The sequence below is a fragment of the Leguminivora glycinivorella genome, chromosome 1 (genome assembly GCF_023078275.1).
Source record: "Leguminivora glycinivorella isolate SPB_JAAS2020 chromosome 1, LegGlyc_1.1, whole genome shotgun sequence".
In the NCBI taxonomy this organism is placed as follows: Eukaryota; Metazoa; Arthropoda; class Insecta; order Lepidoptera; family Tortricidae; genus Leguminivora; species Leguminivora glycinivorella.
Window position 1 is genome coordinate 8,346,539 of NC_062971.1, and position 15,516 is coordinate 8,362,054.

Sequence of the window (15,516 nt, forward strand, 5' to 3'; positions counted from 1 at the left end):
GTCTCGTCCACAGGCGCCCCACAGTTTTCCTTAAATTATAAAATAAACTTACTGGAAGCCTCAAAAATGGTGGATCAGCAGCATTCTTCCCCAACTTGTTCTCCTGGTACTGGATGAGCTGGATGACCAGTTGAGCCAGGCCCTCCTTTGTTGGAGGATCTGTTTGGACATGCTGTAACACAAGAGAAATTTACTTGTTCAATATGATTATACTGTGTTTTGAATCATTTGACAGGTTTTTTAAAACTATATTAGTAGATATCTACTTTTGGCATTCCTAAACTAACATACTGTCAAGTGCATCAACTTTGTCCACCCTTCCTAACATTTCCTGGCTTGAAAATAGTAGTTCACCACAAGATAGGTGTCTAAATATAAATGGCTAATAAATGGCTATTCAGTAAAGGACCACTTTTTTGAACAAGGCAATGTTAGGCAGGGCAGGCAAAGTTGCAGCATTGAGGTACTGCTTCATAGACTTTGTCTTACCTATTTTCTGATATCTTTACACAACATAATAAATGATAACTACAGTGTTGGGAGCAAACTTTATTGACAGACAAAGTTAGCATAGCTCTGTATTAAGATAAATAAACTCAAAGACATTTTTCTTTTAGCATGTTCACTGCGGTAGGGGGTATTTAGATCTCTTACGAAGTATGATCAAATACAAATTACATTAATTACCGCTGCATAGATGTTAAGGTTGTACAGCTGGCGCCACACCAAAACTTGTTTTATGGCCGAAATAGAAGGTTCAGCTTTGGCTCTTGTTTCGGCCGAAACAGAAGATTTAGAAGATTTTTATACTCATCTTAACTAGACCCTACTCATAGTCTTATACATATATGTATGTTTTTCTTTTTATTTTTGAGTTCACTATTTGTCTTTGTTATTTCTTGAACTCTTATCACCTTATCAGGAACTTTTAAAATCCTGGAAAAGTGAGCCAAACGCGAACCAAAAGTGCACTTTTGTAAGTTTTGGCCGAAACCAAAACTACGGCCGAAACATGATTTTTTGGCCGAATCTGGCCGGAAGGGAACCTTCGGTCAATCTACTATTTAGGCTTGTGTTGGTCATGAACTAATAACTGTTAAGAATGAAATCCCATGAAGGAATAAAAAGAAGTAAATTTTTTCACACTCATCAAACAAATTTATTGGTCTTTAGATATTTTGTTGAGATTGGAGTGCACCTGACTGAATGACATGGATAACAGATAGAACAAATTAGTACACAGTGTCATTGGCACAAGTGCGAAGGACATGAAAGAACTATGTGATATTTTTAACTCGAAAAATATGACCTGAAAACCACCTGACTTAACTTGGCCATAACACTTGTAAGCTTAAGAGGGCATTCAACGAAAACGTCGTAATAATGTAAAATTGATAGTTTTAGTCGGCAAAATGCTACACTTTCCGTCATCTAAAAGACTTATTAAGTTCAGGATTCGATTAGGACATCTTCTTAACTTACATGTTGTGAGACTGGATTTTTAAAAACTAACTCACTTAATAAATTATGATTTTTTTTCTGGTGCATGTTTAGGAAAACCCGCGAAAAGTGCTGACTTAGTCCGTCTAATTTGTAAAATTTGGATAGTTTTGAATGCTTCAAGTGGTAAATTTGTATTATGTATATCCTGTACTACAATCATCTGAGACTACTTCTTTGTTATAAGGCTTTAGAATAGAGTAAATGAGGATATGATGAATCCAATTTGTTTCAGAAATCACCTCAGAATAAGTGTCAATTTCTTCGAAAACTTACGTGTTTTTGAAGTAGTTTTAATATAAAAATAATCTGCAACGCTTACTCAAACAGATTTTATGCAAAAGTTTTCTATTAATTGCAATTCAATATTTTTGACGATTTTTTAAAAATGCCTCCTTATTACCGGTTACGCGCGCTTGCGATGTCAGTACCGCGGCAGAGCTTGTAGAGGCAGGACGTATGTTAGTCCGCTCCGCACGCGGCTCGACGATCGCGAAGTTATTTTGTCATTGTGTGCGGCACCCGCCGTGTCCAAAACCGCACTTGTGTGCGTGTTTGGCTGTACTGTTGCATGTATACTGCGACCGAAAACTTTGATCCTTGGGTTGACGACTTTGGTAACTAACTAATTAACTTGACTAATATTTTTAGTAAGTATTATTTATTATTGAATATCATTTGAGGTTACTGACTCGTCTCAACAAAATCTTTGACAATAGATGGTACTCAGGATCTGATGATGAAGTCAGATGGTAGTCATGAGTTCTCATCAACCAGGTCTTGAAACCATTTCGTGTTTGAGCTCGTTTGATTCGCCTCAACAAGATCTTTGATAAGAGGTGATGGTACCCAGGATCTGATGATGAAGCCGGAAGGTAGTCATGAGTTCTCATCAACCAGGTCTTGAAACCATTTCGTGTTTGGGCTCGTTTGATTTGCCTCAACAAGATCTTTGACAAGAGGTGATGGTACCCAGGATCTGATGATGAAGCCGGAAGGTAGTCATGAGTTCTCATCAACCAGGTCTTGAAACCATTTCGTGTTTGGGCTCGTTTGGTTCGTCTCAACAAGATCTTTGACAAGAGATGGTACCCAGGATCTGATGATGAAGCTGGAAGGTAGTTAAGAGAATTCATCAACCAGGTCTTGAAACCACTCCGTGTTTGGGCTCGTTTGGTTCGTCTCGACAAGATCTTTGACAAGAGATGGTACCCAGGATCTGATGGTGAAGCCGGAAGGTAGTCAAGAGTATTCAACAACCAGGTCTTGAAACTCTTCTGTGTTTGGGCTCGTTTGATTCGTCTCAACAAGATCTTTGACAAGAGATGGTACCCAGGATCTGATGATGAAGCTGGAAGGTAGTCAAGAGTATTCCACGACCAGGTCTTGAAACAACTTCGTGTTTGGGTTCGTTTGATTCGTCTCAACAAGATCTTTGACAAGAGATGGTAATCACTCTTTTATACTCTGGCGCATCCACTGTCTCAGTGTGTCAACAGTCAACTAAAGCAGGTAGGCGTAGCGTAGAGTTGTATTTCCTTACAAAAAACCAATACATAGATGTGGACCTTCCTGTGCTCCATGCAATTAAAACAACATAATATTTAAAAACCGGCCGAGAGCGTGTCGGGTCACGCTCAGTGCCTACACTGAGCGTGGCCCGACACGCTCTCGGCCGGTTTTTAAAGCCGCGTTGGTAAATAGCCGCTCGGCTCTTCCGTAGTTTTCCATATTTTTCAAAAACTATAGAACCTATCAAGTTCAAAACAGTTTTCCTAGAAAGTTTATAAAGTTCTACTTTTGTGATTTTTAAATATTTTTTTAATATATGGTTAAAAAGTTAGAGGGGGGGGGACACTTTTTTTTTCTTTAGGAGCGATTATTCGCGAAAATATTAATAATATTAATATTATCAAAAAACGATTTCAGTAATTCATTTTTAAATACCTATCCAACAATAAATCATACGTTAGGGTTGAAATGAAAAAAAAAAATCACTCCCTACTTTACGTGTAGGGGGTACCCTAATAAAACATTTTTTCCGCTTTTTATTTTTGCACTTTGTCGGCGTGACTGATATACATATTGGTACCAAATTTCAGCTCTCTAGTTCTAACGGTCACTGAGATTATCCGCGGACGGACGGACGGACGGAGGGACAGACAGACAGACATGGCGAAACTATAAGGGTTCCTAGTTGACTACGAAACCCTAAAAACACATTTTAAATATTAAACTTATATTGACCGGGATATAGACCGTGAATATAAGTCTAATGAAAATAACCGTGAATCATTCAAAACTCTTACATTTTAAATATAAAAAAAAAACTACTTAAAATTAAAGAAAACCGATCTTAGTTCCATTATATACAGAGTGGGGCCTGTAACAAAGGCGAAGAATTGAACTGTAGGCTATTCTCCTTATACTGATCAACATTTATTCAGTGACTTTTAAAAATTATGAAGTCTTTAAATTTTTAATTTTTCATACAAAATAAATATTAGCTTCAATGTACGCCATTATTGTTGTCATTGACGTTGTCTGTCACACTTTAGACTTAACAGAATTCGCAATACATTACCTCTTAGAAAAAACTTTCAAGGGTGATAAAAATCAAAATACAAGTTATTTTTAAAAGTCGCCGAACAAATGTTGATCAGTATAAGTGCGTTTTCACATTATCCGATCCGATATCGGATGTCGGACCGATATCCCATACATTACAGGCGCCATCTTGGATTTTTTCTATTGAAATGCTTCCGACATCCGATATCGGATCGGATAGTGTGAAAACGGCTTAAGGAGAATAGCCTAGAGTTCAATTCTTCGCCTTTGTTACAGGCCCCACTCTGTATATGTACCTAGAAAACATCATCATCTTCCTTGCGTTATCCCGGCATTTGCCACGGCTCATGGGAGCCTGCGGTCCACTTTGACAACTAATCCCAAGATTTGGCGTAGGCACTAGTTTTTACGTTTTTACGAAAGCGACTGCCATCTGACCTTTCAACCCAAAGGGTAAACTAGACCTTATTGGAATAAGTCCGGTTTCCTCACGATGTTTTCCTTCACCGAAAAGAACCTAGAAAACATATCATATACAAAATAAAATAAAACTAAGAAAACGGATTATATTCATTATACGCGATATAATCTGATTCCATAAATTTATTTCATGAGTAACTATCGCGGTGACAGAAGACAATATTATATACACAATTTATTATATTATAAAAGTTTTTTAATTTATTTCTTCCAAGGCTACACACGTTTTAATAAAAAAAACTGTGATAAGTTTAATAATTAAACTAAAAGGTCAAGTATTTATGCACGAAATCATGTATGCAAATATGTAATATATATGGTGGTGTTTTTACGCAAGTATCAATAATGGTTAGTCCGCAACGCCACTGACGGCGTGGCGGTACCGACCATGAATGCTATCCCTTTCGCTCTAGCCGCACGTAAGGTTGGTTCGAAGAGGATCGCACGCTATGTCTGTACCGCAGGCTACAATCGTTATGCTTCTGGTTATAGTGTGCGTCTGCACACAGGCGCACGCCAGCGCCGCCGGCGTCGAAATGTGAGCAAGCAGATTTTTTGAAAGCGCTCTTAAAACAATTTAAACATTTTTTAATCCCCTCAAATATAAAGGGTTAAGCCAGAATGTAATTCAGTTCCCAATGATCATTTTATTTCAGAAAAAGGACCCATGGCACTGAAAGTGTTTTAACCTAAATTATTAATACGCAGTGATATCTCTCCTAATGACACTATATCTCTATAATAAATAAAATCAATGATAATATATATTCTTGCGTTCATGCTGGAGTTGATAAGTACTATTACAGATACAAGATATCATTTTTCATAAGGTATTCAAAGATATTAAATTTGGTGTTGGTATGTTTAGACAGAAGGGGTTATCATTTGACAACATTATAAACAATTTTACATGTTAATCTAATTTATTAGATCGTTGTAATAGTAAACTTGTAATCAATGATAGATTGTACCTTTTTGCAATTTTTCTGCAACCAAACACGAATTTGATCGAATTGAGCTAGCGATTCCGGTGATTGGAAATATTCTACGTTGGGCCCGCCGTCTTTCTTGGGGCCAATATTAGCCATTTTTGGGGAAAGTCTATTCCTATGAATGTCACAAAATGCACTTTTCACTAATATTCACTGTGTAATACGAAAAATTCAAGGCTTCAGCAAAATCTCACAAATACTCCAAAACAGCCAAAACTATACGGCATCAAGAGATGCCACTGCCAGACAATATTTTCTAGTCTGTGGTAGCGTCGGTTTATTTGACGTTTGAGAGTTAGTGTTGCCATAAATTCGTGTATTATTCAATACCGGTTTTTGGACAACACTATTTCTACAGAGCCATCTGTTGACGAGTAGCAACAATATTTACAGAATAAGAGAACTCATTATTTATCAATCTTGTCAAAAGATGGCGCTGGGCGCTGCACAACAATGTTGTCGGCATGAATGTAATCCAATGTAATCCTATGTCGTATGTCGCCTGTAGGTATTTTATGGCGGGCTGTACCGATGTAGGCCTATGCATTATTTAATTTCCTCGACATAAATTTTAATTTTCCGAAATATTTTTGCGTGTTTCTATTTTTTAACCCCCGACGCAAAAACGACGGGGTGTTATTAGTTTGACGTGTCTGTCTGTCTGTCTGTGTGTGTGTCTGTCTGTGGCATCGTAGCTCCCGAACGGATGAACCGATTTAGATTTAGTTCTTTTAGTTTGAAAGCAGAGTTAGTCGGGAGTGTTCCTAGACTTCCTAGCCATGTTATATGAAAATCGGTCCACTATGTCGCGGGTTTTTTGTGGTTAAGTTAGTTATAAGAACAAATTACATGCTTCTTTATTTTAATAGCATGATATCACGTCAATACACATTTTGAAAAAAAAATTGTTATCAGTGTAGTTATAGATAGTATTTAATAGGTGGCGAAAAAATGAGGTACGATTCTTAGTATAGAGACTGTAAATCCTATATAAATTAGCCTTGATTGCTAATACGGTATTAGCTATTGCCTGTCAAGCCGTTTCCGTCACTAAAAAAAGCAACAAATTAAAAAAATCTAAGCGCTAATTATCTTCCCATAGAACATTTGGACGTAGTTTAGCGCAAAGGATCCATCCGCGGAAAGTTTAAATTCAATGTCATTTTTTTGTGTGTTGGATGCATTTCCTTAAACTACGTCCATTTGAACTTAACACTATTCTCTAGTGACAAACTTGTATATAAGTAAAACTTCACGTATTGTTAACGTAATATTTATTTTCAACATCTACCTATATTTTATATATCTAAAAGAAAGCACATCTAATTTATTGCATAGTACATTACTACAGAGGCCGGGACAAAAGCGGGAAATATGGGGTTACCCGCCTCAGACCTACGGGCCTCGCTTTGCTCGTCCGTCTATATGTATGTCTTCGGCCGTCAACAACATATTTCCCGCCGAGGTATGTATAGTGCTTTTCTCAAATATGGTATGAAATACATAAAAGTTTACTGAAAATAAAAATCTTTAAATAGCTGTATCTCCTAAACCGTGCGTCGTAGCGCAAAAATAATCAAATTTTCGTTCCCCTGTGAAACATTCCAAAAAGAAATCAAAACGTTAGCACAAAGAAAATATTGCGTATACTATACACAAGTTGAAGTCTGAACGCTTGTAAACTGAACGCTTGTAAAGTCCCTCTTGTTTTTTTTTTTTTTCATTTTTTCCATACATTAAATAAAGAGGACTTGTACCTGTTCTAACCGCACCTGAAACGTCATACTTCGCGGCCTATTATAAGGAATTCATACCATGTTTGAGAAAAGTATATTTCTGCTGTCTTCTAGATGAGAAGTGGTCAATTGTTGAAGAATTTACTACAATTCCCATTTGCAGAACTGTAAGTGTTTGTTCGCACTTGATGCTTAATCCATGTCTATATAAAAAGTAGACTCTCTTTCAATAATTTTGATATGGCAAACTGAGACATGTTTCATTTAGGATCATCTTATACATATTGGAGAATCCCAGAGGAAAGTCATGGAAGGAGTTGCCTAGTTTAATTGACATGATCAAACATATGTATAAATTACATTACCTTATAATACCACAAACACATTTATAATGGTTTTAACAATGTTGGCATGTTATTGTCTTTATGATATCTTTATAAGTATAATAGGGATTAAATATATTCGTAACACGGTTATTCAATAACGCAGACGAAAAATGTAGGCATGCAAACAGCATCAATTTTACGACATCTAAGTCACTTTTATAATTGTACAGCGACGATTTGTACCGTGAACTTGTCTCCTTACTTGTACTAGATAATACATAATTGCAGGGTGCTTCCATGCTACTACGGTACTTATATAAGTTCCTATATTTCGTTTTATAAATGAAGTTTCTACGTGTATGGTACCTACGTAAGTTTTCTATACACCGTGGCCCCGAATAACCCGAAATATTTTAACAGTGTATTCCTGACCACATCTAGAGACTATAATGTCATATTAACTTTTCTGGATATCGCCTAGTTACCAATTGAAATAAAAAAAATACTTTCTTAGTAAGTAACACTTAGTACAAAATGCCTTTTTAACGGCGTTGGTGCCATTATGGTGTCTCACTATCCTCATTGATAGATGTCAAAAAGTGAGATGTAAAAATCTTTCAAAAAAGAGTTTAAAAAACGTTAAAACTCATTTTAAGTGCCAGTTTTATGAATAACATTTACTTTTTATATGAAAATACATTGAAAAATCTAAAAAAAAAATATCCAAAGATTAAAAAAGTCATATAATATTTTTTGCTTGTTTTACATCAAAAACGCGTGGTTAAAGGTTATTCAGGCTCACGATGTATATATTTTACTCATTAGATGATGTGCAATATCTTAACAGGCCTAATTTATTGTAAATACCACGTTGCGGACAAACAAGCATATGATCAACCTGATAGTAAGCACCCAGTCACCATATCCTAAGGACGCCTGCATTTCCAGTGGTAATACCTGTGAGTTCCCGACACTTAACGGAACGGACTTTAAATTAGATATAGGTATTCAAGTATAAGATGTTGTTTGTCAATGTATATTGGCAGAGTGATAATACAGTATGTATACTAACGAAAACCATTTACTGTAACCCGTAAATGTCCAGGTGATACTGAGAAACTTTTACTATGGGACCAACACCCAAAACGCGAAATAAAAATTTACTCTCCCATAGGAAATACTTACTATAAAATAAAACTACCTATGAAACTGTCAGAAGATATTTTCGTGATTTCGGGGTTGATCCCATAGTAAAAGTTTCTCAGTATCACCTGGACATTTACGGGTTACAGTAAATGGTTTTCGTTAGTTTACATACTGTATACGATAGTCTTATCAGTGACTATCGAGATGAGAATCGTATTCTACAGAAACACACCACATACATCATTCAATTGTCATTGATAAAATTGGGCACGAATTTAGTTAATTTCATTCTACCTAGTTGACTATTTTACACGCATGATATTATTGTCATCATCACTGATAAAACATAACAACTCTAAATTAATATAAACAAGCGACTAAAGTTAATAATGGCGGTCGGATGTCTTTAGGAGTGTTCTTTTGGACAGAACAAAGTACCTATCACATTATTTTACTTCATAATATTTCTCATCCACCACAGCTCATATGTGTAAGGTAGGTATATTGTAAAGGCAGCAATCAAATATATATAAAAATAAAATAACAAAACATACACAGCCTAGTAGTTATACATATTTGCTTACTTTGCGAAATAATGACGTTTTGCAGTACAATTTATCATTTAATTCCAACAGTAATAGAAATTTGTTTATTTGTTATAAGCGGATTCAGTATAACGAAATCTTTAAGAACTCACGCACCATGTTAAAGAATAAAATTATACATACAAAATTCATTATATTTCATGAATCAGCTAGCCTTTACTGCAACAGTTATAATAAAATTACGGTAACAAAAAATAAAATAATATCACTGAATTGCTCTTGACTTAAGTAACTTAAAGTATAATTTTAAATAATTGAGCTATAAGCGTAACAGAGGAGCTTACAACGTAAACACGATTGATTTTCAACAATAATAAAAAGTGTGCAATGATTCCGAACAATAACCGTCCATATATCGAATAGGATTTGGAATATCAGTTTACTGAGTCTCATGTTTCAAATAAGTTTTTTAAATCAATTTTGCAAGTTTTAATAGTCGACTGTTAGAATATCGACTGGCTCATGTAGCTCGCCGGTTTTTAAAAAACCCATTTACTCCCAAAGAGAACTAGTAATTTTCAATTAAACTTCCATCACATCACAGAATATAACACATACAGAGCAACAATAGAACATTTTAACTCCAACGCTCACCCACCGATTGCGATCAGCGCCAGCTGATAATATTTGAATCGTAGATTCCGCGTTATCGTGATGTCGATGTCGTTTATCTGGGGATGCCGAGCAGCGTCTCCCCGATGCCGAGGTAGTAGATGGCCTGCGCGATGCCGAACAGCGGCGCGATCACCATCACTCGGCAGGCGCCGCCTTTGAAGAACGCCATCACACCCTCGTTCTTGAGCGTCGACCTGCGCACAAGGTTATGTTAAGCCAACTGAACAAATAGCATATCAGCCCATTCTGACATATTATTATTTATTTTTCCTACTCCTGTACTGTTATTAGTCATTTGCAGGGTCGTGCTATCTTTAAAACAAAACCCTACATAAAAAGGACGCTTTTGATGGACGAGGGCCCGGCCGATATCTTGTATCAGCTACATAAAATATGTCAAGATAAGTCTAGTCTATTGCCAAAAAACGCATTTGTAGGTTTTGTAGCAGTGTATTTTTGGGTTTTAACGCAGCTTTGCTATCAACTTAAAAACCCAGCAAAAATAGACATGTGAACCATAGGCATATTTTTTTAAGCTTAACTTGTTTTTTGTGCCAAAATCCAGGAAACAGTGTGTATTTGACGAAATTAAGGTGGTTCGCCTAGGTTACCCGAAGCTCAGGCTGCGTTAGATGGCGTTAATCTGCAAATTATCAGTCTTATTTTTTTTGTGGAGTCGTACAGGCATTTGTATACTTTCAATTATGCTTCGCGAACATTTAATATTAAAATTGACGTATTACAACAAACATTAAACTTCTCATTGTAACGTAAATCCCCTTAATGTAGATGAATTTACTATTTTACACTATTTTTAAGTACCACTCACACATACAAACAGTGTTTTTGTATTCCTTCTAGTCGATAATTTCCCGCAGCGACAGCTTGTTTAAATAGCCTTGCGGTAAATACGCGCCATCGCATGATTTGCATGGAAGTACTGGGTTCGAATTAGGGCTTGCAATATCGGACGGTTTTCAATTCCGGAACTGGTTTTCGAGATTGGACTTCAATTCCGGAATTCCGGAACTAGTTCCGGAATTGAACAATTTTTTTTGGTTTGGTTTTCTGGTGGATTTTTGATGAAATAATACAATTTTAAACTGAAATTTGTTATAAATCGACGTTTAAGACAATAACTCCATACCTGAAAGGCGTATAACACTGAAATTTTCATTTTAGTAATTTTACAGGAAAGCCCATTTTGCGTCAAAATCGGTCTTGCAAGGTATTTCGAACTACAGTTAACGATACAAACGAGGTTTTAGTGCCAGTTTTCTGATAGTGGTCAACGTTAAAGTTATTTTTTTATCCATTGAGCATCGAAATAATATAAAAATAATAATTTACCTACAAGAATTGCATAACGTCTTGTTCACATAACTGTAATAAAAGAAATATTGAATTACCTTTATCAGACTCGAGTAGGGACAAAAGATATCCAAGCTAGCCCAAAAAGACAGATTTTATGATTTATTCCTAGGTACCTACATATACCTACACTTTAATTTTTTGTAAAAAAATAAATCATTCTTTTATATACATCATTTTCCATACATTTGCTTCTCACATCTTTTGATTTTGTGGTAAGTGGTAATAGACTTAGATAGAGTTTAGTAAAATATGCACACGTCTTTGTGAAAAGTGTATAAAGTAACTACGACGTTATGCTTGTGAATGAATCTAATACTAAGTACTACGATTTGCTCCTGAACTTAAGACTTTATGCCTAAAATATTCAGTGCTATGAGAAAAGAAGTAAAATTATGAGTTTATGCCGCTTTAATACCGATTAATTTAGATTATTACTGAAATTTAAGTTCGATCTAATAAATTGAGCATAAATAACGACAATAAAATAACAATATTAATAATGTACCTAATGTTATTTATGTTTAATTGTCCTTCAGTATTCGAGCATAACACTCAACTCCCGGCTAGTAATTTTAAATCATCACAAAACAAAACTTTCTACAACAAATATTTACTTTAAAATGATTATATATTTCACTTATTAGCTAAAACAATTGAGAGCAAAACCAGAAAGTGACAATGGTATAATATTAGCGGGTTAAAACTACACTATCTCGCTCTAACTAGCCCTGGATGCAACCCTTTGGTCATAAAATAGGCACTACCTGAATCCGAGGAGTGTCTAACTTAATGAATTTACATATCTTTTATAGACGCGGTGGTAGTTTTGTAAAATAACCAGGCTGATATTACACGTTTTCGTTCAAAAATATATCTTTTTTCAATTCCGGAATTTTCGAGATTATGCGTTTCAATTCCGGAACTGTAATATCGGAAAAATTGTCCGAAATTCCGGAATTTCGAGATTCCGGAATTCCGGAATGCAAGCCCTAGTTCGAATCCAGGACTTTTTCTCTTTTTTTTTGTTTTATTATCCATACTTCCATACTAATATTATAAATGCGAAAGTAACTCTGTCTGTCTGTCTGTCTGTCTGTCTGTCTGTCTGTTACGCTTTCCCGCTTAAACCACGCAACCGATTTTGATGAAATTTGGAACAGACAATCTTTAGACCCTGAGACAGAACATAGGCTACTTTTTATTTCGAAAAAAAGGGATGAAGGGGTTGAAAAAGAGGTTGAAAGTTTGTATGGGATTTCTTAATTTTAAAAGATAAAACCATGAAACTTTATATTTTAGCACTTGATAAGAAATCATTAAACATATATTTAAAGTCACATACAGGTCGCACGCGATTAATTAACATTATTTTTACCTTTAAAATAAACATGGTGGGAAATAAACATTAACTAAAAGCGGGTAGATTATATTTATTTGTCTACCCCGAACATTTATATAAATTAATATCGGGTAGTTTTGTGTTGTTTACATCTCCGGTGACATTTTGCTGGGACGTCAGTCTTCCGCGACCACGGCCAGTGCAACCTGGCCGAAACGTTGGGAAAAAAGGTAAAAATAATGTTAATTAATCGCGTTCGACCTGTATGTGACTTTAAATATGTGTACAAAGCGCGAGAACTTAAAGTGTTATATCATTAAACATCTTGATAAGGGATAGGGATAGGGATAGGGATAGGGATAGCGATAGGGATAGCGATAGGGATAGCGATAGGGATAGCGATAGGGATAGCGATAGGGATAGCGATAGCGATAGCGTTAGCGATAGCGATAGCGATAGCGATAGCGATAGCGATAGCGATAGCGATAGCGATAGAGGTAGCGATAGCGATAGCAATAGCGATAGCAATAGCGATAGCAATAAGGATGCGGATACAGATACGGATACGGATACGGATACGGATAATATGGGTATCGTTAGAGGGATACGGATAATCGGTCGGCGGTCTCTTACAATCAATGTGCTCTAAGACGATCGTTGTTTGCTTGCTTGAAGATTACGTTTGCGATAAGTATAAGCAAAATGTAAAAAATTGTAAGGGATAATAGAAAAAAGTACTTTTTACCCACCGATCATAGTGTCGAAATACGGGCTATGTGGGATGTTTATAAAGGTTTCCCCAGCGTATATAGAATTACCTACGCTGTGGTCGATGTGTAATATTTCTACAATCATTGCAAGCAAAAGTATTATGTGCAATCGAAATAATCGCAGATAAATATACCTACAGAGAAACCTAAGGATCCAAATGAAAATCTTAATGAATACTTTTATTACGCGGGCGAAGCCGCGGGTAAAAGCTAGTTATACATAAATGTATATGTACAGTAGTTGCTGAGCGTTTTCCACAAAAAAGATTAAAAACCTATTCTCTTAAATGGTAATAATTTTTGGGTTCGTCCAACTCAGAATTTCTACTAATCTGATATTTTAAAAAATCCCAAAAAGTATAGATAAATTTTAGTTTCTAAACTACGATTCAAATGATTTTTTTCTAATTGTTTATTTTCGATGGAGTAAGGGTACCTATTCAAATCGCTTTTGAAGGCTTAAATTAGTAAATGAAAATTCAATACTTAACTGAGTAACGTAATGCTTTAAAAACTGAAGTGGACTTCTGTCTTGTTTTATCTAAGGAATAATTTCGAGAAAATATTATATTTAGCGAGGGTATTAAAAGTTGTGTTTTATATCTCAACTTAATAAGTGGAAAATCAAAATGACAATAAAAAATCAATATGTTCTCTAAGGTAAAATTGATACCTTCGGCTCTCCATTCTTGCTCGGTCAATAAAAAATACGAAATTTATATCCAAAAAAATACAAAAAGTTGATAGAAACCTGGGATTCGAACTCAGCTTCACGGCGTGACTGTTCGCCAACGACGCCATTACATAACACGCTGTTACCGACGAAATTAAGCTATACATATATAATTATTTAAATATAAATAATAATGTCAAATCCATACTAATATTACAAATAGGAAAGTGTAGAACATTTGTAGGAGGTAGGGCATACTCCTAGCGAATGATATTCCGCTTTGTGTGGTAGGGCACACAGCACAGCGGATATCGTCTCGCTCGAATCTAGAGCAGAGCCCAACTGGGGTAGTACCTCCGCCTTACAGAAGACCGCAGCCAAATAGCACTAGACCCTACTCATAGTGTTGTGTTCCTGCCGGTGAGTAAGGCTGCCAGAGCTCAACGAGGGTGCGGTGTGCTGGTGACGGGAGGACTTACGGAACTAACTTGTTCCGTCTATTGAGTCGTCGGCAACCCGAACCCTCCTTAGAGCTTGTGCACTCCTTTTTGCTGCGTACTTAACACAGCAAAAGGGAATGTACAAGTTTCTAATAGGGTGGCAACGCGCATGTGACACTGTCTGAATTGCAGGCGTCCATAGGTTACGGTGACCGCTTTACATCAGGCGGACCGTATGCTTGTTTGCCACCAACGTAGTATAAAAAAAAAGTGTGCGTGTCTGTTTGTTTGTCCGTCTTTCACGTCAAAACGGAGCGACGAATTGACGTGATTATTTAAGGGGAGTTAGTTGAAGGGATGGAGAATGACATAGGCTACTTTTTGTCTCTTTCTTACGCGAGCGAAGCCGCGGGCAAAAGCTAGTTTATTATAAATGGGAAAGTGTGACATACTTAGGCACAAAAAGTATTCTCTTTCTAACGCGAGGAAAGCCGCGGGCAAAAGCTAGTTACTCTATAATCTGAAGTGGAAGAATTCGCGATAGTTACTCATGAAATAAAACTATGAAAACGGATTAAATCGCGTATAATGAATTTAAATTTCATCCCGACGTTTCGAACACTTTACAGCGTTCGTGGTCAACGGGTGACTGAGGAAAAATTACAATGTGCAAAAGCTACCCATATTCTTGCTATTATATTCTTGTATATAACCATTTAGTTTTTGAAGAAAAACATTCACACAACAATAACATAGGTCAACCAGTTCAGTAAATGCAAGGAGTACAATATTTGCTAATACTATGCCCACACTATGACCTATGTACCAGACGTGTAATATTTTATTTTATCAACAAAGGCATAATAAAGGATTGTAAGTATTGTATTTTTGTATGAAAATAAAAAATAGGAAAGCAATATAGTAAGAGTCAAATTTTGAATTAAAAAATATA

The 15,516-nt window shown here is 36.0% G+C and overlaps 2 protein-coding genes across 2 annotated transcripts in view; both read right to left on the bottom strand.

Annotated features, from left to right (window-relative positions):
- Window positions 1-5,792, bottom strand: part of LOC125233661 (SWI/SNF complex subunit SMARCC2) — a 39,142-nt gene extending 33,350 nt beyond the window's left edge. Inside the window, exons 1-2 of the mRNA XM_048139733.1 lie at window positions 5,520-5,792; window positions 53-172 (exon numbers count right to left, since the gene is read on the bottom strand). Of these exons, the coding sequence (XP_047995690.1) occupies window positions 53-172; window positions 5,520-5,636 (237 nt within the window). The 5' untranslated portion in view covers window positions 5,637-5,792. The remainder of the gene's footprint in view (window positions 1-52; window positions 173-5,519) is intronic.
- A 3,026-nt stretch (window positions 5,793-8,818) lies between these two features.
- Window positions 8,819-15,516, bottom strand: part of LOC125228721 (mitochondrial glutamate carrier 1-like) — a 57,445-nt gene continuing 50,747 nt past the window's right edge. Inside the window, exon 8 of the mRNA XM_048133385.1 lies at window positions 8,819-10,162. Within this exon, the coding sequence (XP_047989342.1) occupies window positions 10,021-10,162 (142 nt within the window). The 3' untranslated portion in view covers window positions 8,819-10,020. The remainder of the gene's footprint in view (window positions 10,163-15,516) is intronic.